This window comes from Octopus sinensis, linkage group LG9, assembly GCF_006345805.1.
Source record: "Octopus sinensis linkage group LG9, ASM634580v1, whole genome shotgun sequence".
Classification (NCBI taxonomy): domain Eukaryota; kingdom Metazoa; phylum Mollusca; class Cephalopoda; order Octopoda; family Octopodidae; genus Octopus; species Octopus sinensis.
Window position 1 is genome coordinate 91017506 of NC_043005.1, and position 24979 is coordinate 91042484.

Genomic DNA, 24979 nt, shown 5'->3' on the forward strand with positions numbered 1-24979 from the left:
TGTAGAGTTCAATAAGTTAGCAATAGACAGAACCAGCCCACATTTGTGGTTAATAATAATCCTTTCTACTAAAGGCACAAGGCCTGAAATTTTGCAGGTTGGGGACTAGTTGATTACACCGACTCCACTGTTTCACTGGTACTTAATTTATCGACCCTGAAAGGATAAAAGGCAAAGTCAACCTTGGCGGAATTTGAACCCAGAACATGAAGACAGACAAAATACTGCTAAGCATTTTGCCCGGTGTACTAATCATTCTGCCAGCTCGCTATCTATTATTATTATTATTATTGAGTGAGAGAGCAGTGCATGCCATCAAAGTGACACTGGGGTAAAATATACGAAGCCCAGTATACCCATCATGACTACCCGTCTGATAAGGGTACACCAGGCACATGCATCACAACCACATGTGCGCGACATGGTGATCTCATATCAAGATAAACAGCACATGACCTTGCAGGTGGGGCCCAGTTAGAAATTTCTTCAGGTTGAGTGCCCATCCCGCTCAAAAGGTCCCTGAATAAGGGTTGTTTAAGGATGTTGAAAGAACCACCCATGTTTCCAGAGGTGAATTATTCAAACCCCAAAGAATCCCTCTCAACACATGGCTATGATGCTCCCCCACTACTTCTGCTCGTGATCAGAGATGCACATATCGTCAGCCACTAAGGGACATGCTCAGCTGGTTAAAGTCAAACAACTGACAAGCAAATCTGTGGTATTGAGCAGAATATTTGCTGTAGCCCATCTTTTATACCAAGACAAAACAATGTACATGATAACACTTCCAATCAGTTAAGATCAGAAGCCATGAGATTATTATTATTATTATTATTATCATTATTATTATTATTATAATGGTTTCAAATTTTGCCACAAGGGCAGCCATTTTTGAAAGAAGGGATAAGATGATTACAACTATACCAGTGTTTTACTGGTACTTAATTATCAATCCTGAAAAGATAAAAGACAAAGTCAACCTTGGCGGAATTTGAACCCAGAACATGAAGACAGACAAAATACTGCTAAGCATTTTGCCCGGTGTACTAATCATTCTGCCAGCTCGCTATCTATTATTATTATTATATTATTATTATTATATTATTATTATTATTATATTATTATTATTATTATATTATTATTATTATATTATTATTATTATCATTATCATTATTATTATTATTATAATGGTTTCAAATTTTGCCACAAGGGCAGCCATTTTTGAGAGAAGGGATAAGATGATTACAACTACACCAGTGTTTTACTGGTACTTAATTTATCAATCCTGAAAAGATAAAAGACAAAGTCAACCTTGGCAGAAGTTGAATGTGAAAACAAACAAAATATTGCTAAGCATTTCACCTGGTATGCTAATGATTCTGCCAACTCACTGTCTATAATAATAATAATAATATAATAATAATAATAATAATAATAATAATAATAATAATAATAATAATAATAATAATAATAATAATAATAATAATAATAATAATGGTTTCAAATTTTGCCACAAGGGCAGCCATTTTTGGGAGAGAGGATATCCTGGTGTGCTAACAATTCTGCCAGCTTGCTGCCTATTATAATAATAATAATAATAATATAATAATAATAATAATAATAACAATAAAAAGCACCAACCAATCATGAACATTGCCAGCCTCCTCTGGCCCCTGTGCCAGTGGCACATAAAAAGCACACACTACACTCACAGAGTGGTTGATGTTAGGAAGGGCATCCAGCTGTAGAAACACTGCCAGATCAGACTGGAGCCTGGTGCAGCCTCCTGGCTTCCCAGACCCCGGTCGAACTGTCCAACCCATACCAGCATGGAAAAATGGACGTTAAACGATGAATAATAATAATAATAAATAATAATAATAATAATGGTGTGGCAATAGTAAATAAACCACAAGATATAACTGTCAAACCAAGACAGAATACTTTATGTAGTCATTCACACTAAAAGAAATAGCAACCAAATCTCCTCCTTAGTACACTGCTATTTTAAACCTATGGCATTCCGATTACTCTCTCAAATGTAAGGTTTATTTATTCACATTTAAAAAAAAAATTTATCATGTATTATCTCAAAGCTTCGAGATTTTGATGACGTAATTATTTATTGAATGATATTGTTGGGCAGGTGTGAGGGGCTAGATCTGGCCAGTTTAAACATAAACAGGTGAAATATTTTGGTCAGATATGGTCAGTTTAAATGCTAAAGAGTTAAAAAAAAGAATGGTGTATTGGGTATGTACAAGGACAAAAGATAGGATAACCATTCCTAGAATCCTGTTGATCATAGGTCTGCTTCATCAGGGTTGGATTGGAATAGGTATAGTATATGAAAATATTGCCATATTCTATTACAGATTATAATATATTACAAATATCTTATGACAATCAGTTATTAAATGAGATCAAAATAAAATGGTAGCTAGTCCTATAACTAACTTTATTGGATCATTTGGACAACACAGAGGATCCAGTCTATATCTAGTGATTCAGTGGAATGATTGTTTTTTTCACTGTTTCTCCATGCTAACAAAGTTTTGTAATCAACACAGCAGGCTAATGAAATACTGAGTTGTATAGCATTGCAACTACTTTCATGAGGGAACTATACCACACTGTTGTATCTACTTAAAGCTAAGTTAACACCACCCCTATCATGCACCAATCAACAGGTTGTCTAGTACCCTGTCAACCACTATCCATTGGTCGTCTGGTACCTTAATCACTGACCACCAATTGTGCAGTACCCTATCAACACTGGCCAAGGATTGTGTAGTACCTTATCAAAAAATTGTGTATTACCCTATCAAAATCTGACCACTGGTTGTTTAGTATCTATACACTACTGTCTGATACTCTATAAGGCCCAGACCACTGGCTGTCTGGTACTTTAACTACTGACTGGTGCCTGTCTGGTACTTGAATAACCACTCATAGTCTAGCACTCAATTAACAACTGAATGCTGGTTGTCAGTCACCTTATAACAAAAAAAGGTGAAGATGAAAAGATACACAATAATTCAGTCTTCATTTGTGGTGACAGAATTAAGGATTGCCATTCTTGGATAGGTATACACAATCATTGAATACAATGTGCCCATATAATGAGGCACAGAAAGAAGGAAAAGAAAAGAAAAGAAAAGAAATTTCCACTGTTTCCATAGTTTCCTAAAATGGACAAAAGCCAACAATGACATTTGTTTCCATAACCAGGACCCTAATTCTCAATACTCAGAGCCTTAGTAGATTTAATCTCTGTAGATAGCTGATTGGTAAAACTGATAAGTCATTTTTAGCATGTATTGCTGAGTTCAATTCCTAACAAGGAGATATATGCCTTTGTTACTCTGCCATATCCAGGGAAAGATATGTAACATCTGTTAACACCACAACAGCTAGAGATAAAAACATACCCTGCAGAGTGCAGATTAGTGGGGAAACAAACTGTATGGAGTAGATTTAGTTGACTTTTATTTACCCTTGAGAATATCAGAATTGTATCTAGTTAAAAGAATACAGTGAGTCTTGAATACTAGGAGAGGATTGACACCTTTTATACAAACTGGTATTTATTTTATCAACCTATGAAGGATAAAAAAGCAAAGTTGAGATCACCAGAAGTTGAATACAGAATGTAAAAGGTCATAATAAAATATCACTAGGTATTTTGTCAGAGACTCTACCAATTATAATATTGGCCAATGTAATAATGCCAAAGTTAAGAAAAGAATCTCTGTTCTGACCCCCTTCGGTCATGAATGACCATGGGATTGCACCTAGAAAGTTACCCTCCAAGGCACAAGTCTGGGCAAGGTTGTTTATGGAAGACCAGCAGTTGCCCATGCATACAGGTCTCCCCTCTCCACACCACCGATGTTATCCAAGGGAAAGTCAAAGGCCGATACAGCTTGGCACCAGTGACGTCGCAGCTCATTTATTAACGTGCAAGTGGCTGAGCACTCCACAGACACGTGTACCATTAAGGTTGGCCCTTTGAAATACAGGTACAACAGAAACAGGGAGAAAGATTGAGAGAAAGTTGTGGTGAAAGAGTACAGCAGGGTTCACCACCACACCCTGCCGGAGCATCGTGGAACTTTAGGCGTTTTCGCTCAATAAACACTCACAATGCCCGGTCTGGGAATCGAAACCGCAATCCTACGACCGCAAGTCCGCTGCCATAACCACTGGGCCATTGCGCCTCCACTAAGAAAAGAATAAATATCAATAAATTAAAAGGAGAAAGTGTGCAAATATCTTACCAAGAATAACACCTTGTGCACCTCTGTAATAGCTTGGAGTTAAAGTGCGAAATCTTTCTTGACCAGCAGTGTCCTGTAAATATCACCAGGCATAGAATGTATACAATGGTTCAATAAGGAATAACTGGAAAACATCAGACAGGTATAAATAAATTCATGTAGTACAGAAGCTTGAGCCACCAACCACAAATACTATACTGATTATGCCTACAATACATTTGATCACACGTATAAACTGCAGTGATAAATCTAATCAATCACAGACACTTTAACACACCAGCTTACCATCTTATATAAACTATGTAACTATGATCATAAAAAATTCATCAATTTTGCACTGCACCCTCTACCTGCAGCTAGGTGAGTTGGGTCATTAAGAGTTGAACATAATAGCCATTGATACAGTATAGGACTAGTAAGAGGACACAAACCACTGACCCCCCACCCACTGCCCTAGCCTCTTGGCTGCTATCCAATCCCTTAACAACTCATCATCCACAGCTATCTTACTACAACTATACCGGCCTTAGCTCCCCTCAATTTCTGGCCCTCACTCTCTATACTTCTGGCCTTCACTCTCTATACTTCTGGCCTTCGCTCTCTATACCTCTGGCCTTCGCTCTCTATACCTCTGGCCTTCGCTCTCTATACCTCTGGCCTTCACTCTCTATACCTCTGGCCTTCACTCTCTATACCTCTGGCCTTCACTCTCTATACTTCTGGCCTTCACTCTCTATACCTCTAGCCTTCACTCTCTATACCTCTGGCCTTCACTCTCTATACCTCTGGCCTTCACTCTCTATACCTCTGGCCTTCACTCTCTATACCTCTGGCCTTCACTCTCTATACCTCTGGCCTTCACTCTCTATACCTCTGGCCTTCACTCTCTATACTTCTGGCCTTCGCTCTCTATACTTCTGGCCTTCGCTCTCTATACCTCTGGCCTTCACTCTCTATACTTCCGGCCTTCACACTCTATACTTCCGGCCTTCACTCTCTATACTTCCGGCCTTCACTCTCTATACTTCAGGCCTTCACTCTCTATACTTCTGGCCTTCACTCTCTATACCTCTGGCCTTCACTCTCTATACCTCTGGCCTTCACTCTCTATACTTCTGGCCTTCACTCTCTATACTTCTGGCCTTCACTCCCTATACCTCTGGCCTTCACTCTCTATACCTCTGGCCTTCACTCTCTATACTTCTGGCCTTCACTCTCTATACCTCTAGCCTTCACTCTCTATACTTCTGGCCTCACTCTCTATACCTCTGGCCTTCACTCTCTATACCTCTGGCCTTCACCTCTATACCTCTGGCCTTCACTCTCTATACTTCTGGCTTCACTCTCTATACCTCTGGCCTTCACTCTCTATACCTCTGGCCTTCACTCTCTATACCTCTGGCCTTCGCTCTCTATACTTCAGACCTTCGCTCTCTATACTTCTGGCCTTCGCTCTCTATACTTCTGGCCTTCACTCTCTATACCTCCGGCCTTCACTCTCTATATTTCGGCCTTCACTCTATACTTCCGGCCTTCACTCTCTATACTTCTGGCTTTCACTCTCTATACCTCTGGCCTTCACTCTCTATACCTCTGGCCTTCACTCTCTATACCTCTGGCCTTCACTCTCTATACCTCTGGCCTTCACTCTCTATACTTCTGGCCTTCACTCTCTATACTTCTGGACTTCACTCTCTATACCTCTGGCCTTCACTCTCTATACTTCTGGCCTTCACTCTCTATACTTCTGGCCTTCACTCTCTATACCTCTGGCCTTCACTCTCTATACTTCTGGCCTTCACTCTCTATACCTCTGGCCTTCACTCTCTATACTTCTGGCCTTCACTCTCTATACTTCTGGCCTTCACTCTCTATACTTCTGGCCTTCACTCTCTATACTTCTGGCCTTCACTCTCTATACCTCTGGCCTTCACTCTCTATACCTCTGGCCTTCACTCTCTATACCTCTGGCCTTCACTCTCTATACCTCTGGCCTTCACTCTCTATACTTCTGGCCTTCACTCTCTATACTTCTGGCCTTCACTCTCTATACTTCTGGCCTTCACTCTCTATACCTCTGGCCTTCACTCTCTATACTTCTGGCCTTCACTCTCTATACTTCTGGACTTCACTCTCTATACTTCTGGCCTTCACTCTCTATACCTCTGGCCTTCACTCTCTATACTTCTGGCCTTCACTCTCTATACCTCTGGCCTTCACTCTCTATACCTCTGGCCTTCACTCTCTATACTTCTGGCCTTCACTCTCTATACCTCTGGCCTTCACTCTCTATACTTCTAGCCTTCACTCTCTATACTTCTGGCCTTCACTCTCTATACCTCTGGCCTTCACTCTCTATACCTCTGGCCTTCACTCTCTATACCTCTGGCCTTCACTCTCTATACCTCTGGCCTTCACTCTCTATACTTCTGGCCTTCACTCTCTATACTTCTGGACTTCACTCTCTATACTTCTGGCCTTCACTCTCTATACCTCTGGCCTTCACTCTCTATACCTCTGGCCTTCACTCTCTATACTTCTGGCCTTCACTCTCTATACCTCTGGCCTTCACTCTCTATACCTCTGGCTTCACTCTCTATAACCTCTGGCCTTCACTCTCTATACCTCTGGCCTTCACTCTCTATACCTCTGGCCTTCACTCTCTATACTTCTGGCCTTCACTCTATATACCTCTGGCCTCACTCTCTATACTTCTGGCCTTCACTCTCTATACTTCTGGACTTCACTCTCTATACTTCTGGACTTCACTCTCTATACCTCTGCCTTCACTCTCTATACCTCTGGCCTTCACTCTCTATATACTTCTGGCCTTCACTCTCTATACTTCTGGCCTTCACTCTCTACTTCTGGCCTTCACTCTCTATACCTCTGGCCTTCGCTCTCTATACTTCTGGCCTTCGCTCTCTATACCTCTGACCTTCACTCTCTATACCTCTGTGTTTCACTCTCTATACTTCTGGCCTTCACTCTCTATACTTCTGGCCTTCACTCTCTATACCTCTGGCCTTCACTCTCTATACCTCTGGCCTTCACTCTCTATACTTCTGGCCTTCACTCTCTATACTTCTGGCCTTCACTCTCTATACCTCTGGCCTTCACTTTCTATACCTCTGGCCTTCACTCTCTATACTTCTGGCCTTCACTCTCTATACCTCTGGCCTTCACTCTCTATACCTCTGGCCTTCACTCTCTATACCTCTGGCCTTCACTCTCTATACCTCTGGCCTTCACTCTCTATACTTCTGGCCTTCACTCTCTATACCTCTGGCCTTCACTCTCTATACCTCTGGCCTTCACTCTCTATACTTCTGGCCTTCACTCTCTATACCTCTGGCCTTCACTCTCTATACTTCTGGCCTTCACTCTCTATACTTCTGGCCTTCACTCTCTATACCTCTGGCCTTCACTCTCTATACCTCTGGCCTTCACTCTCTATACTTTTGGCCTTCACTCTCTATACTTCTGGCCTTCACTCTCTATACCTCTGGCCTTCACTCTCTATACTTCTGGCCTTCACTCTCTATACTTCTGGACTTCACTCTCTATACTTCTGGCCTTCACTCTCTATACCTCTGGCCTTCACTCTCTATACCTCTGGCCTTCACTCTCTATACCTCTGGCCTTCACTCTCCTCAATCTGAAACTTCTATACTTCCCATTTAAACACACTCACTTCATTCACATCTTACATGTTATATGAAAATACTAAGTTCCACAGAATTGCATCTTTTTGGAACTTCCACACCATCCATGTCTTATCCAACACATTCAAACCTACAACAATTCATATTAAATAATCTACACTGACCTCATTCAGTTTTCCCCCTTAGATCTCTTAGGGTAATCTAAGAAGGCATTAAGCCTTGCTCTTCATATTAACAAACAAGAATCATCTGATATAAATTTACCAGTTCTCATATTACAAAATTAACAATAGATATGCATGCTTGACAAACGTAAATAGGAGAAATAGCAAAATAGCAAACTGCACTACTAGAAGGAAAGCCAGCATTAGTTTCTTACTCACCCAGATGGCAAGCTTTGCTTTATTTCCATCCACTGCCAAAGTCTTAACTTTGAAGTCAACACCTGTCAAAATATGTTATTCTAGTCAGTTAAAATATCAACAGGAACAGAAGAAAGAGACTATTCAGTTAGTCTGCCTATTTGTTGATGTGTGTGTGTGTGTGTGTGTGTGATTTTTGAAGTCTATTTTCCATGTTGGCATTGGTTAAACGTGTGTGTGTGTATATATATGTGTGTGTGTGTGTGTGTGTGCATACATACATACACACAATTATATTGATACAAATACGTGCACGCTTGTGTGTGTGTCTTTGTAGGTGAACACAGTGTAAACTAGAAGAGTGTTCAATACAGATGTTATATCATATTTACTGGAAGCTAAAAGCTTCATGGATCATTATTCTTGCTTCCATTTTAAAGATGATAATGATGAACAGAACAAGGAAAGAAACCATACATAAGCAAGAAAAAAGCATGCACACAATTACATTGTATATAAAACATTAAAAATGCAAACTGCTCAAGGAAATTAACAATAAAATATAAAATGTTTAATGCTGCTGATAATGAATCATTATGATAAAGCTCATCATCATTGTTTCACATAAGTTTTCCATTGGACAGGTCATGGCAGTTCAAGTCAGCTCCTATTTAGAGTTACTTCATTTCTAGAGAAATCAGAAGACCATGTCTTGCTCATATGTTTTCAGTTTTAGCTTTTTTCTATGGCTATAAATGTACGTGAAATGCGTAGCTGTATTTCGTCTACCGTTACATTCTGAGTTCAAATTCCGCCAAGGTCGATTTTGCCTTTCATCCTTTTGGGGTCGATAAATAAAGTACCAGTTACGCACTGGGGTCAATGTAATCAACTTAATCCCTTTGTCTGTCTTTGTTTGTCCCCTCTATGTTTAGCCCCTTGTGGGCAATAAAGAAATATATAAAAGTACATTTCATTTCCAACTTGATTTACATATATACGAGATCTGATAAAAAGTATTTGGACTGTTGCCATAGTTACAAAGTTAAAGCATGCAGAGTGAAGCAGCTTAGCACAGATTGACCTTGAACTCTGTTGTACATGCACACTAAGTTTTAACATTCTAGCTCACAGCAATGCTTGGTAGGAAGGTGCGTAGCATGTGATCATCACATTGACCATGACAGAGTAAGTTGCCATGGTGATACCTGATCAGGGGCCTACGCAAAGTTACAGAAAGTGTATGGAGAGGAGTGTATGAGCCACACACAAGTGTACAAGTGGTTCAGATGTTTCCAAGATGGCCAAAAATGTTGATATTGATGAATGTTCTGAGAGACCCGCAACCAGCATAATTGAGAAAAACATTGCAGATGTGTGTGCAGCTGAGTGGGGAACTTGTTGAATCACCAGTTGTGAGTTATCAGAGGATGTGCAGATTAGTTATGGTTCACTTGAGTCTATTATCACTGAAGATTTGGATATGAGACATGTGTCTGCCAAGTTTGTACCAAAACTGTTTTCAGCTGACCAAATGGACACTGAGGTTTCAGTTGCACAAGATCTCTCTGATTGTGTCAAGAACAATGAAAACTTTTTGTGTAGGCCTCTGAGTAGGTATCACCAAACTTTTGACAAAATTTGATGCAGATTCTCTACTCAACTTTGTCTGTCATGGTCAATGCGACGATCATACACTACACACTTTCCTTCCAAGCACTGCTGTAAACAGCAGAAGTGAGATAGAATTTTAAAACTTAGTGCTCATGCACAGCAGAGTTCAAGGTCAATCTTTGCCAAGCAGCTTAACTCTCCATGATTTAGCTTCATTTCTATAGCAACAGTCTGGATACTTATTGATCAGACCACATATATTTATCTATATGTATACATACTAATATATAAATATATAATATAATTATATATTAGTATAAATTGTTACCTATATGGTTTTATTACATGCTGGTCACTTAATAAAATCATTAAAATGATTTATCTTTAATTTTGTATAAATACATATTTTTACTCCTGATCAAATTACATTCACTGTGATATCATTTTGATTGTAAAAGCATGTGGTTGAGATATTAAACAATTAGATTTAACTAGTGTATACTTGTATGTATATAATCATGCGGATAAATGTTGTTCGTACGGGTATGTATAAATATTTGCATTTATATACTATGGGCATATTGTACTGATGACAACAAAGGATTTCACAACCCTAAGCCAGAAATTGATCTACAATTAATCGCTTTTAAAAAATTTTATTCATTTATTCATCTGCCCGCTTACAATCTGTGCTAACAGAGTGTAGAGGTGGTTTTTAGAGCCATTTGGCATCTATTTCTAGCATGTTGGTGGGGTTTATCCACACCCTTTAATATAATTATATAATAGTATAAATTGTTATCTGTACGTTTTCATTACATGCTGGCCACTAGATAAAATTACTAAAATGGTTTTATCCTTAATTTTGTGTACATATGTATATATATATCGCCATGTTGATTCGTTAGCTACTGCACGCATTTTTTTTCTCTCCTTCTTTCTGTGTTTTTCTCTCTCTGTGTATCTTTCTGTTGAAGAGCGTAGGCTCGAAACGTTAAAGACTTGTTTTATTTATATTTCCTGAGCGCCATACTAATACAATTGTTCGTTTGTTTTCCACCTGCCTTCGTCTTTTGTTTATTTTCATAAAGCTTCCCGTTATATATATATATATATATACACAAACACACACACAGAGTGGTGAGAGACAAATGGATAGTTCAAAACATCACTACACACAGTTCAATAGTGTGGTTTATTCTCAAATATGAAATCCTTAACATATTAGATAACATAACATAAATTCGTATTGTTATGTAACCACTCCATTTCATCAGGTGATATTCTGCCAAATAATTTGGCAAAATATGAGGGAAGAGATTTCTATAACCAAACAGAATGAAACAAGAATTTTCAACAAAGGCTGGAGATATTAAATTCAGTGACTAACCAAAGCAACACAATTCCAAAAGCAACTAAAGTAATCTATGCTTATCCTGGAGGGGGGTGCTCAAATGGCCATATTCAATTCAGCTAAGAGAGATCTACAACTATTTAATCTGCATGGACCACTATACTGACCAGCTGAATCACCTGGAATATTTTCTTTCAGAATAATCTGTTTAGGAAAAGACATTGTGATGCTTCTAAGTTAATTTGCCAAGATCTATATGATCCCCTCTGTATTACTATTTTATATATATATATATATATATATTAGAAATATTAAATTTCTAAGTATATCTCAGAGAGATATGAGTGGTGGTGGAACGATAGAGCGGTTGCATACTATCAACTTAATGTGACAGTCCCATAGAGGGAATTACACCACCGTTATTTATCCCTAGGAAGCAACAATGCAAATATGTCAGCCTTGACACATTTCCTGTGTCTTTATGTTTACAAAGGGGAGACAAGCACCCCCAACAGCTAGGCCTGCATCCAGAGACATATTTCTGAGTCTTGCTCGTCGTCAGTCTGGAGTAGCATGGCCTGCTAGCTGAAGATACCTGTCTAGGCTTTGTAAGGACACAGGAAATGTGTCACGGCCGACAGGAAGCGTTGATGCTTCCTAGGGCTAAATAGCGGTGGTGTAATTCCCTCTATGGGTCTGTCACGTTAAGTTGACAGTATACAACTGCTCTATATATATATACACACACACACACACACATACATACATACACACACACAGGTGTGCGCGCGCACACACACACACACACACACAGAGGTTTATATATTTTCCAAGACATGTCACAGGACTATGGTTAACTAGGTATATTTCATTTTGGCATAGCTTCTATTGCTGGATGCCCTTTCTAATACTAATCATCATAAAGAGACACTAGGTTCAATTTCTAATAACTCCATTACTAGACAAGTTGTCTTGTTTTTAGCAAAAGTATCTTCCCTACTTTATGGTGTCTCAGCTCATTCACCAGCCACTTCACACAGTGTACTGTTTGCCTTGTATTGTGACACCAGCACTGCAAAACAAAACAGCCTTCTCTAAATGAAGTTGTGGCTGTTCATTCAAAATATACATGACCAAGAGAGTAAATAAAAAAAAATATGTATATGAATGTGATTTGTTAGACAGAGTGAAATTTTGAAAGTGTGGACTATAAAAACTTGTGAATAAAGTATGCATTCAATTAGATTGCAAAGCAATTAAACTGTAAACGGAATATAACAATGCAAAATCATGTAAGAAAGTTATGTATAAGCATATATTTCTATATATGAAGAGCTTTTTTGTTGCTAGCAGTACAGAAAAGCAACATCATTGTCATCATTGAACAGCCACTTTTCCATGTTTGCATGGGTTGGACGGTGTTTATTTCAGGCAGATTTTTCTATGACCAGATACTTTTCCTGATTCCAAGCAGGGTAATATTGGAAATAAATGACACTGAATATTGGACATTCATTTCCACCTTTAAATGATGTCAAGACAAGGACACACACACATATATATATATATATATATATATATAGAACATGCTTCTTTCAGTTTCAGTCCAAATCCACTCACACAACTTTGGTCATCCCAGTCCATGGCTATCATAGAAGACACTTGACCATTGACCAAAGTGCTACGTAGTGGGATTGAAACTAAAACTATGTGGTTGGGAACCAAACTTCTTACCATACACCCACACCTGCACCTAAAAAAAGGCAAAGGTCTGATACTGTACAGCAAAATCAAATAAATACATTATGGTATTATCAATAAGACAGCTTATAATGGTACTTGGTGGAGGGATTTACACCAAAGTTCAAATTTTAAGTTCAAGTCATAAGAACACTGGGACTGAATGAGAAGCTTTTCCCATAGACATGGCTGACAACAAAGCTTCAGCCTGGAACTTCTATGGCAATAGAAAGGGGCTCAATCCAAGACTGATAAATTGATATCGAATGTATGATGCTTTTTCTCGAAGCAAATATATTTCTGAAATCGGTTACAAATTTTTTTTCTGGCTGACGAAAAGCCAATCTGATAAATCCAAGTTTGGAAATTACGTTCAGTCAATCTAATGTAAAATTATTACCTTAGTGCAATACAATAATAATTTTGCCAGGAAATTATGATCATGAAGGCAATTTTCCAATATTTTTTAACTTGTAAAGGAATAAGCAAAGTTTTTACATGCAGAATAGTTCACTTTAATGTGATTTCAGTTGAAGATTTTATGGTACTTTGTGATTTATTTGAAAATGATAAGAGATCAAGCCAAGAAACTCTTTTGCTATGTTAGATTTCACATTTAAGCTGAACACAGGGTTATATCACAGAATTTTACATCTCCTGTTCCTGCACTTCAAGGTATTAGATCCTGGTGGATATTGTATCTTCTCAAAGAATTCTTTGTTTTTGAGGGCTGTGTTATAATAGTGAGAGACACTTATGAATGTGGATTTATCTGCAAGTAAAGACGATATACACACAGACTAATGCTGGAGACTAAATTATACAAAATTCTAAGTGTATGGTTAGAACTCTTATTTCTCTAACAATTTGTTATTAAGCATATTCTGTAGTTTAAGCTTACTTCTATAAAGATCCAGGATGATGTCTAAAAACATTGACATTATTAAAATTAGTGTCTTCAGTAATACATAATCTTAATTCACTAAATAGCTTTATTAGTTTCTTTCTAAATGTTTCTAGGCCATGTCTATTGATATATCTCAAAATGAATAATCCATCATCTCTATAAATACCTCTAACAGTAGGAAATTTTTTATGTAGAAGGTTTAGGATATAGATGCCTATAAGATAATACAACTGAGCCCCATAATATGAATGTCAAATAGTTCACTTCCAATTTTCTTGACCCAGATGGAATTATCAAACAACAGTACGAAACATTCTCACATACACTATATAAATATTGGACTCACTAATCTTAGCGTTTATGAAGTCCAAAACTTTGAAAAAAGCCTTAGAGATTGTAAGATAAAAGAATGATGTAAAACTGAGTGCATTTACAATTTTGTTCATCATGGAACCCTTGAAACCATTCTGAACTGATGCCCCCTAAAGGGGGGAAAGGATAATTGCATTTTTTACTCTAAGAATATTTGCTCGTCAACTATTCCTAATCCAAGGTTTGTTAAGTTAACTAATGTCCATTTGGAGATCATAATGAAACTTAGCTTGTGATCTTAAAACACAATATATACACTGAGTGGATGTGGGGGTGGTTAGGTAGTCAACACTGCCATCTATACTAAGTTTAGCAGCAAATTCTTTGGCTTCTATATTAATGCTTGTGTCAGCTCTGGTTTTTTTGTTTTATATATATATATATTATTATTATTAGTTATATTATAGATAAAAGCTTGCTCTCATTCCCCATACACACATGCGTGCATGTCTCAAAGAAATACTAGGTGACATGGTATGTTAAGGAGGAAAAGACAGGGATCTATAGCAAAAAGGGCAATTGGAAGTTTCTAGGACATAACCTGCTATAAACAACAGACCAGATCTGTGGATGGTACAAGGTTCCAGCCAGACATAAAGGGATATGGTGATGAGATGGTACATGAAATAGAGCCATAACAGCTAAGAGGCAAGCCTGGAAAGACTGGGGTAAAAGAGGGAGCATAGAACAATATTAGGATGCTATAAGGAAAGCTAAATATCAGATGTATGAAAATGAGAAGCTGAAAGTTTTGGAGGTCTACTAAAGTTGTATACTAAGAGTATAGAAGGCCTGAGGTGTTCTGGATAGAAAAGCAGTGCATCAGTGTGAATTGAAGGGAAAAGTAGATGAAAAGAAAAGCATGTACAAAATGATAACACACTTGCTGTCACTAACTGTGAGAAGAAAGAGACTAAAAAATTTTACTAGAAGTGTTTGTTGAATGAAAAGATTGTGTAGGAGAAAGAAGGATTACCACAAGAAAACCCAAAAGCGGAAGGTTGAGAGTTATATGGTTGATAACTATATGAAGATAAACAGCTTTTGAGTCATGTAAGCCATGTAAAGAGGTGTTGTTAGCAAGGAAAGAATTGGCAACAAGTTCAATGAGGAAGTTAGCTTGCGGGTAAGTGTCTATCAGAACTCAGATCTCAGGTCCCTCATTTTTTTATATATTTCTGGAGGGCATAACAGATTAGAAGTAGCCATGCTCAATATGAAGTAAATGGGTGGGTAGAAATTTCATATTGTGTACCTAATGTAAACTATGGGTACACAAAAGATGCAATGAGATCTCAGGCAAAAGAGTAGACTTTGTATGTAGCAGAGGCACAAGTACAGTTTGCAGTTAAGACCATCTGTGAAATAAATCAATTTTCAAATACTTGAAAGGCTCCATAAAAGTAGTTGATGGCGTCTGTTCCCAAGATGACAGACAGAATAAGATCAAAATGGAAAAGTTCAGGGAACCATAAGTTCAGCTGGCAACAAAAAAGATTCTTCCCCTAAGTGAAGATCAGATTATATACTTCCAGTATATGGTGTGCAATTTTGCATGATGGAGAAACATCAGCTTTGAATACAAATGATGTGGAAAGGCTGCAAAAAAATGGAGCAAGTAAACACCACTTATGTATAGTGCTAGTGTATACAAGTAACATAGAATAGTGGAAGTGCATGGCTTAGTGGTTAAGGTGTTGGACTCGTGATTGTAAGATTGTGGTTTCAATCTCTAGACCAGGCAATGTGTTGTGTTCGTCATTTCACATTACTCCAGTCCACTCAGCTGGCAGAAATGAGTAATCCTGTGATGGACCAGCATCCCATCCATGTGGGGAATATATACATCATGAAACTAGGAAACCAGCCCTTGTGAGTCGGTGTGACTCAAAAAGGTAACTTTACCATACTTTTTTTAACTTAGAATAAATAAACTGAATTTAAGAAGAATCAAGAGAGAAACTGTTCTGGCATAGATGTATCTAGGGGATGATAAATGGATAAAAAAAAGTATCAAGGAATTCCAGTGGAAAGAAGGAACCAACAGAAAAGGTAACTGAGGAAGAAATGGGAATAAGTGGTGAAGGCTGACAAAGGACAGTGATAAGTAGCAAGACACTGTACTGGTGAAGACCTGTCCAAGTCATGCAAGCATAAAAAAATGTGTAGAAGTGATGATGGTAATGGTGGCAGTGCTGGTAATGCTGATGGTGATGATGATCATGATGATGGTGATGTAATGATAAGACTATCAGACAGAAAAGCAAGTAAAGAATATAAACTGATTATAGAGATGTATATTAAAAAGGGAAATAGTTTCCTTCCTTCCTTCCCCCCCCCTCTCTCTCTCTCTCTTTCTCAGCAGCTGCTGCATCAGCAACAATTGCATCCAACTTTTTATTACCTCTTTACCAATCAACATATACACTTATAATCATGTCTTTATGATCCTTTGATATTGCTTTCCCTGGCAGCTTACAACTTAGTACCTAAGAAGCTCTATCAACTTCTTTCTCTGGCTGTGTTTCAACTAATGCCTTACACGCCCTAATAAGTCATTCAACTGAAAATAAAAAGCTCATGTTCCTTAGCTTAGTCCTTTTCCCTGTAACCTTTTTTTATTAATACATAAAACTGCTGCTGCTGTTAAACCCCGGATTAGCTCTGATTGAACAGTTATATATCCAGAACTGAATTGTGTGATTTATGAACTCTATTGTGGATGGTGGATGCCAGTGCCACCTTGACTGGCTTCTGTGCCGGTGGCACATAAAAGGCACCCACTACACTCATGGAGTGGTTGGCGTTAGGAAGGGCATCCAGCTGTAGAAACATTGCCAGATCAGATTGGAGCCTGGTACAGCCTCCTGGTTCGCAGACCCAGGTCAAACCGTCCAACCCATGCTAGCATGGAAAACGGATGTTAAATGATGATGATGATGATGATTGTGTGATTTATGGGAGATTTGGCTTGATGTTTCTTTTTATTTGTAATTATGGAAATCCCAAGGTAAAATAATTGTCTAATAGACTGTGCAGCCAGGAGTTTAATTTATATAATTCATATAACCTTGATTAAAAACAGAAACAACTATGTATCAAGTGCAACAGCCTGATTAGGTTTCAAATACTTGATATTCAGATTATTATTACTTTTTCAATTGTGGCAAGTAGTTTGCTATGGTAATAAATTGTCAATGGCTAGAACTTGCAACCCAGTTTAGTTTGTCTATTAGAATGGTTTCTGTTATAAAGCTAACACCCTGAATTAAGCCAGCAATGTTAAAACTTTATATAAGCCTTTATTTTAAACTCATGGCACTTCAGGCCGAGGAGAATTATTTGCAAAACAAAGAAAGGCATCACTTACCTATAGTGGAAGCTTGCTCTGGATCAAATGTATCATCAGTAAAACGTAGCAACAGACTGAAAGAGAAGGAAAATTGTGGTTAGGAGAAAAATATTATAAATATGATCTTACAAAATTGAAGTGACTGTCTGTATGTGTCAGAAGTATAACACACATCAGCAGATCATCTAAGCAAAAGAAAGGAAGATTTGTAGTAAACTGGATAATTATGATACAGAACATCTGAAGTGGATGAGACAAAGTGTCATACTTAAAGGTATAACATGACTGGTGAGACAGAAAACCTGTAGTGATCAATAAACAATAATTATGATTTTGCAGGACAGTTAAATCTGCAATACTGTACTGACAATAAAAGCAGAGCAATTTTCATTGACTGGAAATGAACACAATTGTATGACAGCATAATTAGGGAGAAATGAGTTGAATATGGTTTTATAAATGTGGAACCTAAATATGAATGGAAACTAAGTAAAGACCAATTGAGAATGAGTTTACATATTAGAAACATTGGTTAGTGGATTCAAATGTGTAATGATAATGATTGTTAGGAAATAACTTAGATTAGATTTTGGTTTGTTAACACTGACAAATAAGTTGAAATAAAACACAGTCAACTGAAGACAGATCTGCCTAGCATATACCAGTTTCAAAAGTGAACTTTAAGACAATGAATGGAAAATAGAAAATTAAAAAAAAGATGAATGTTGGAAAAAATATGAGATTATTTTGAATACAATTATATAGAGAAAATACCATCGGTTTTAGTTTTAATAGATTGCAGATGTTAAAATAAACTGTCTACTACCAATGTCTATTCAAAATTTGGCAGGATTACACTAAAATATAGGTACACAAAGAAGAGCAAAGATCAGCGAACTCAAAACAAACTGCCATGCAGTTATGTACACAGGTCCAAAATATTTTCACAAAATCAAAACATTTGCAGGATAATCAAAGTTATTGTAAATGATCACCACCCTATCTTATTTTATATTTCATCTTTCTCTATTCACAAAAAGAAAAATAAATCACTGGTATGTGTTATAATAATGAAATTATTGTATACAGTGCTCAGGTGCACCACTTGTCAAAAGTGCATATAAAGCATATGCAGTAATGTACAAATGTCTGGAAAGTGAACAGTGTATGAGTCAGATACATGCTTGCATGTGTATGGAGGTGAGAAAATCAGGTGTAGTGTTGGCGAATCTCAGGAAGCATGGAAGTTTTGAAGGATGCAGTGCTCCAACAACTAACAACTGATGCCGGCAGTTTGTTCAATACTTCAGCAACTCTTAGCATGAAAAAATGTTTCCGAAAGTCATGGGAGCTGTGTTGTTTTCTGACTTTGTAAACATGTCCACGGGTGTTAGGTGGAGTTTGAAAAGGTGCTCAGAGTTATTGTTTGTAAGATGGTTAATAATTTTATAAAGAACCAGATCTTATAGGCGCAGGAGTGGCTGTATGGTAAGTAGCTTGCTAACCAACCACATGGTTCCGGGTTCAGTCACACTGCGTGGCATCTTGGGCAAGTGTCTTAGCACATTGGAATTTTGGTGCTTATTAATTAATTTTGAGCAGTTTGATTAATTTCTAATGGGTTTGATTAATTAAAACAGGCAGACCCCCCCTGGCACCTGTGCAGGTGGCACGTAAAAAGCACCCACTACACTCGCGGAGTGGTTGGCGTTAGGAAGGGCATCAAGCTGTAGAAACACTGCCAGATCAGACTGGAGCCTGGTGCAGCCTCTTGGCTTCCCAGACCCCAGTTGAACCGTCCAACCCATGCTAGCGTGGAAAACGGACGTTAAACGATGATGATGATGATGATGATATATATATATATATATGTATGTGTGTGTGTGTTTGTGTGACTGTGTTTGTCCCCCTAGCATTGCTTGACAACCGATGCTGGTGTGTTTACGTCCCCATCACTTAGCGGTTCGGCAAAAGAGACTGATAGAATAAGTACTGGGCTTACAAAGAATAAGTCCCGGGGTCGATTTGCTCGACTAAAGGCGGTGCTCCAGCATGGCTGCAGTCAAATGACTGAAACAAGTAAGAGAGTAAGAGAGAGAGTTATGTCACACACAAATGGTTTCTTTTCTTTTAAACTTTAATGAAGGAAAATTGTAGATCTTGACAGCAATACAACAGTGTCAGGCATAAGAATCTGATAAAATATTTGACAATGTGCTACATCCATTACTAATAATCTTCATTAAAAATTTCCTGATAGAACCAACCAACACAACACTGACAAAATTCTGTAGCATCCTCATTCTATCAGTAAAGTTCTGTCATTTCTCCCACACTTGTTCTTCTTCTTTACATTAATGACTTAGTAAATGCCAACTCTCGCTTCATGTACACCTATATGGATGACATGGCACTTCAACCCTTTCTCTTACTCTCTCTCTTTTACTTGTTTCAATCATTTGACTGTGGCCATGCTGGAGCACTGCCTTTAGTTGAGCAAATCGACCCCAGGACTTATTCTTTGTAAGCCTAGTACTTATTCTATCGGTCTCTTTTGTCGAACCGCTAAGTTTCGGGGACGTAAACGCACCAGCATCAGTTGTCAAGCGATGTTGAGGGAGGGGACAAACACACACACACACACACACACACATATATATATATACAATGGGCTTCTTTCAGTTTCCATCTTCCAAATCCACTCAAAGGCTTTGTTCAGCCCGAGGTTATGGTAGAAGACACTTGCCCAAGGTGCCACGCAGTGGAACTGAACCCGGAACCAAGTGGTTGGTAAGCAAGCTACTTACCACACAGCCACTCTTAAGCCTATATCTCTATATAAAATTACACAAATTACTGAATAGAGATCTCAAAAATCATCTCATAACAAAGAACTGGCAATCTGGTCACTCCAAAACTACAAACAGTACACATAAAAAAATATCATTTATCTTTTACTTGTTTCACTCGTTAGACTGCACTCATGCAGGAGCACTGTCTTGAAGAATCTTTAGTCTCATGAATCAAACCTGCTACAGGTTTTTTTGTTAAGCCTTGTACTTATTCTATCAAACTCTTTTGCCAAACTGCTAAGTTATGGGGGACATAAACACAACCAACACTGATTATCAAGTCATGGTGGGGGACAAACAGACACAAACACACACACACACACACACACATATATATATATACAATGGGCTTCTTTCAGTTTCCATCTTCCAAATCCACTCAAAGGCTTTGTTCAGCCCGAGGTTATGGTAGAAGACACTTGCCCAAGGTGCCACGCAGTGGAACTGAACCCGGAACCAAGTGGTTGGTAAGCAAGCTACTTACCACACAGCCACTCTTAAGCCTATATCTCTATATAAAATTACACAAATTACTGAATAGAGATCTCAAAAATCATCTCATAACAAAGAACTGGCAATCTGGTCACTCCAAAACTACAAACAGTACACATAAAAAAATATCATTTATCTTTTACTTGTTTCACTCGTTAGACTGCACTCATGCAGGAGCACTGTCTTGAAGAATCTTTAGTCTCATGAATCAAACCTGCTACAGGTTTTTTTGTTAAGCCTTGTACTTATTCTATCAAACTCTTTTGCCAAACTGCTAAGTTATGGGGGACATAAACACAACCAACACTGATTATCAAGTCATGGTGGGGGACAAACAGACACAAACACACACACATATATATATGATGGGTATCTTTCAGTTTCCATTTACCAAATCCACTCACAAGGCTTTAGTCAGCCCAAGGTTATAGCAGAAGACACTTGCCCAAGGTGCCACACAATAGGACTGAACCTGGAACCATGTGGTTGGGAAGCAAGCTCCTTATCACACAGCCACAAAACTACATTCATACTAAAAATAAACATGCAACTAAAACCTATGCTACATACAAATGTTAAATTCTATAATCTCTGTTGAGCTCTCATAGCAAACACACCTATATTACAAAGCCAAAATTGCATCACAGAAAAATAGGTTCCTTTAAAAGTGGCACAAAATACTTCATCCTCAAATCTGTTGATCTTTTACAAATTGTAATATTCATATTTGGAGGCCAATCACCTATGCTATATCATGGACATAAATATTATGCCCCTTAAATCAAGAGTGGGAAAATTTCATTCACAATCAAATTTGAGACCAGCTCTAATAAAGTCTCTAAAAACCCATAAAAAAATGTTGGAACCATCTTTTATCTTTTACTTGTTTCAGTCATTTGATTGCATCCATGCTGGGGCACCACCTTGAAGGGTTTCAGTTGAACAAATCGACCTGCTGATTTTTTTTTCCCTAAGCCTAGTACTTATTCTATTGGTTATTTTTGCTGAACCGCTAAGTTATAGGGACATAAACATCCTAGCACTGATTATCAAGCGGTGGTGGAAAACAAACAAAGACACACCTACACACAAACACACACGCACATATATATGAGCTGCTTTCAGTTTCCAACTACCAAATACACTCACAAGGTTCAAGGCTATAATAGAAGACACTTGCTCATGGTGCCATGCAGTGAGACTAAACCAGGAGCTATGTGGTTGTGAATCAAGCTTCTTACCACACAGCTACACCTAAGAACAAAGCAATAATTAGTTTGCATATGAATGAATTAGTGACATTAAAGGTTTATTATTTTCACAGTACAGATGAGCCCAAAAATATTCATATCTTCAATTCATCTGTGGTAGTGAAAATGGTTCTGTGCCTTTACTCTAAATGTGAATAATCTTAACAAGTCCATTATCAGAACTGAACATAAAATTAAGATTAATGGTGCTTTCTAGACATGTTGATTATTTTTCCTTAGTTACATATAAAACCACTCTGGAAAAAAAGTATAATGAAATGTTTCCTCCCAAAATTGATAAAGGAACAAAGTATAACCTCAAGAATGAGTACATCTACATAATATTTGCATGCTTAATACTTGCAGAATGATATTTGCAAGCCACCTACTTCTCTCTCTTCCCAACCTCCCTTATCAATCATCCCTCAACACATGTTCATAATATTCACCCTCTCCCTCATTCCTTATCTCTAACTCACCCTCATGCTCTTGTAACCTATACCTACCTACACTTCCTGTTCTGTCCCCACCCACTTCATATTCTGAGGGTTCACTCTGACATCAAATCACCACTATTTTTTTTATATCTTTCCATCTCCATTCTGTTCACTCACACCCTCTCTTCTATAATGTAAGTAGCTGCTTACCTCCCCTACAGCAAAAAAACTTGTTCTGTTCAGCCCCCTTCTCTTTCACTTTAACCCTCTCATATAGCATAAAACTGCCTCCTGGAAGGGATCTCAGTTTTGCAAACTGCAAGGAGACCAAACTAGTGCTGGTACAACAAAAAAAAAGAAAGAAGCACAGAGTACATGTTGCAAAACGGTTGGTATTAGGAAGCATAACTAGCTGTAGAAGCCATGCCAAAGCAAAAATCAAGGTATGATGCAGTCTTCGAACCCAGTGGATCCTGCTAAGTGGTCTAACTTATGCTGCACGGAAAATTAAGATGGGACATTAACCCTTAAATGGCTGACATCATCAATTGCCATTTAATTAGAGAATAGTAGATGTCATCCATTGAAGTTTCAAAACTTTTTCATGGCTTTGGCCATTACCAATTGATACCCAAGTGTCTACTTTGTCAAATGCACGAAGCATAAGTGATCCTTATTGATGGGAGAAATCAAATCACAAATGGAAAATTTATAGTGTTGTGACTTCCCTTCATCATCAGCAGTAGATGATGATGAGGATGCTCTAGATAGAGCAGAAGAAAGTGATGCTTCAAGTATCTTTGGATGGAAATGGTGCATTGATTTTTCTCCATTTGTACTTTCTTTTGGCAACAACATGGGAATCTAAAATGAAATTATGCTCAAGCCAGATATGCAAAGGAAAGTGAATATTTTAAGGCACTTTCTGATAACGAGATTGTAAATTTTTATAGTTTTTGCCCTATTGGCTCATACATTCATGCAACATTTTCTTGTCATTTAAGGTTCCTAGGGGTTCCGTGAGAAAGAGTGAGATAAGCTAATGCTAATTTCATGATCATAATATTACTATGCATGCACAACATATTCTTGGTTATTGTAATACTCTTTTCTACTCTAGGCAAAAGGCCCTAAAATTTTAGGGAGGGGGCCAATCGATTAGATCGACCCAGTATGCAACTGGTACTTTATCAACCCCAAAAGGATGAAAAGCAAAGTCGACCTCGGCGGAATTTGAACTCTGAACGTAAAGACAGACAAAATACTGCTAAGCATTTCACCCAGCATGCTAACGTTTCTGCCAGCTCGCCACCTTATGGTTATTGTAATATAGACATCATCCTATCTAACCTTATTATGTTATCAAAAAATATAACAACCATATATATATATATGTAAACAACCATATATATATATATATATATATATATATGTAAAAAGATTTGAGTGAGGTCATTGCCAGTACTGGCGCTGTGTCTGTGGCACGTAAAAAGCACGGAGTGGTTGGCGTTAGGAAGGGCATCCAGTTGTAGAAACTCTCCCAGATCAAGATTGGAGCCTTGTGTGGCCGTCTGGTTCACCAGCCCTCAGTCAAAATCGTCCAACCCATGCTAGCATGGAAGGTGGACGTTAAATGATGATGATGATGATATTTACCATATGAAATACGATGAAAAAATATAAGAAAGATATGGTATATGATTTTTTTTTTTGTGCAGGAGTTCCTTGAGACATATAATTTATTTCAAGGGTTATGCAAGGGTAAAAAGTGTTGAGAAACACTGGTATAAAGAGTTTAAACTCTTACAGCTCTGGTCACTGACATGTGAGTAGTTTAGAGTGCTAACTTTAAACAACAATACTGACAAACCTAAAACAAGAGTATGTTATAGCACAGACCACATCCAAAATTGAAATCACAAACAAAAGTAATTTATACAATAACTAACAAAAGATACATTTTTAGATGAAAGAAAGTAAAAAACAAACATCAATCTATCATTAGATGAAAGTGCATGTCTTATGACTTTTTGTTCTGAAACAGCTTAGAGATATTTTAGAACCAGTTTCCAATCACATTATAGTACCTACAAAAGATGTATAATGAGCTAAAAGTTAAATATAATGGCTCAAAATTCATTGTCATATTCAAATATTAGTGTTGATAACATATGTATGAGTACATGCGTAGGCATGGAAATCTGAGCACTGTGAGTTGGAAAGACGTGTGTGTGCGTGCACACATGCATCTGTATGTGTATGTCTATGTTCAGCAAAGGAATAATTAGATTAATAAAAT

The 24979-nt window shown here is 37.8% G+C and overlaps 1 protein-coding gene across 2 annotated transcripts in view; it reads right to left on the reverse strand.

Moving 5' to 3' along the window:
- The window catches only part of LOC115215379 (ras-related protein Rab-18A), a 66039-nt gene that overhangs the window by 16239 nt on the left and 24821 nt on the right, over positions 1–24979 (reverse strand). For both annotated transcript variants that reach the window (XM_029784538.2, XM_029784539.2), the window contains exons 2-4: positions 17668–17723; positions 8332–8393; positions 4284–4356 (exon numbers count right to left, since the gene is read on the reverse strand). In XM_029784538.2, the coding sequence (XP_029640398.1) occupies positions 4284–4356; positions 8332–8393; positions 17668–17723 (191 nt within the window). The remainder of the gene's footprint in view (positions 1–4283; positions 4357–8331; positions 8394–17667; positions 17724–24979) is intronic.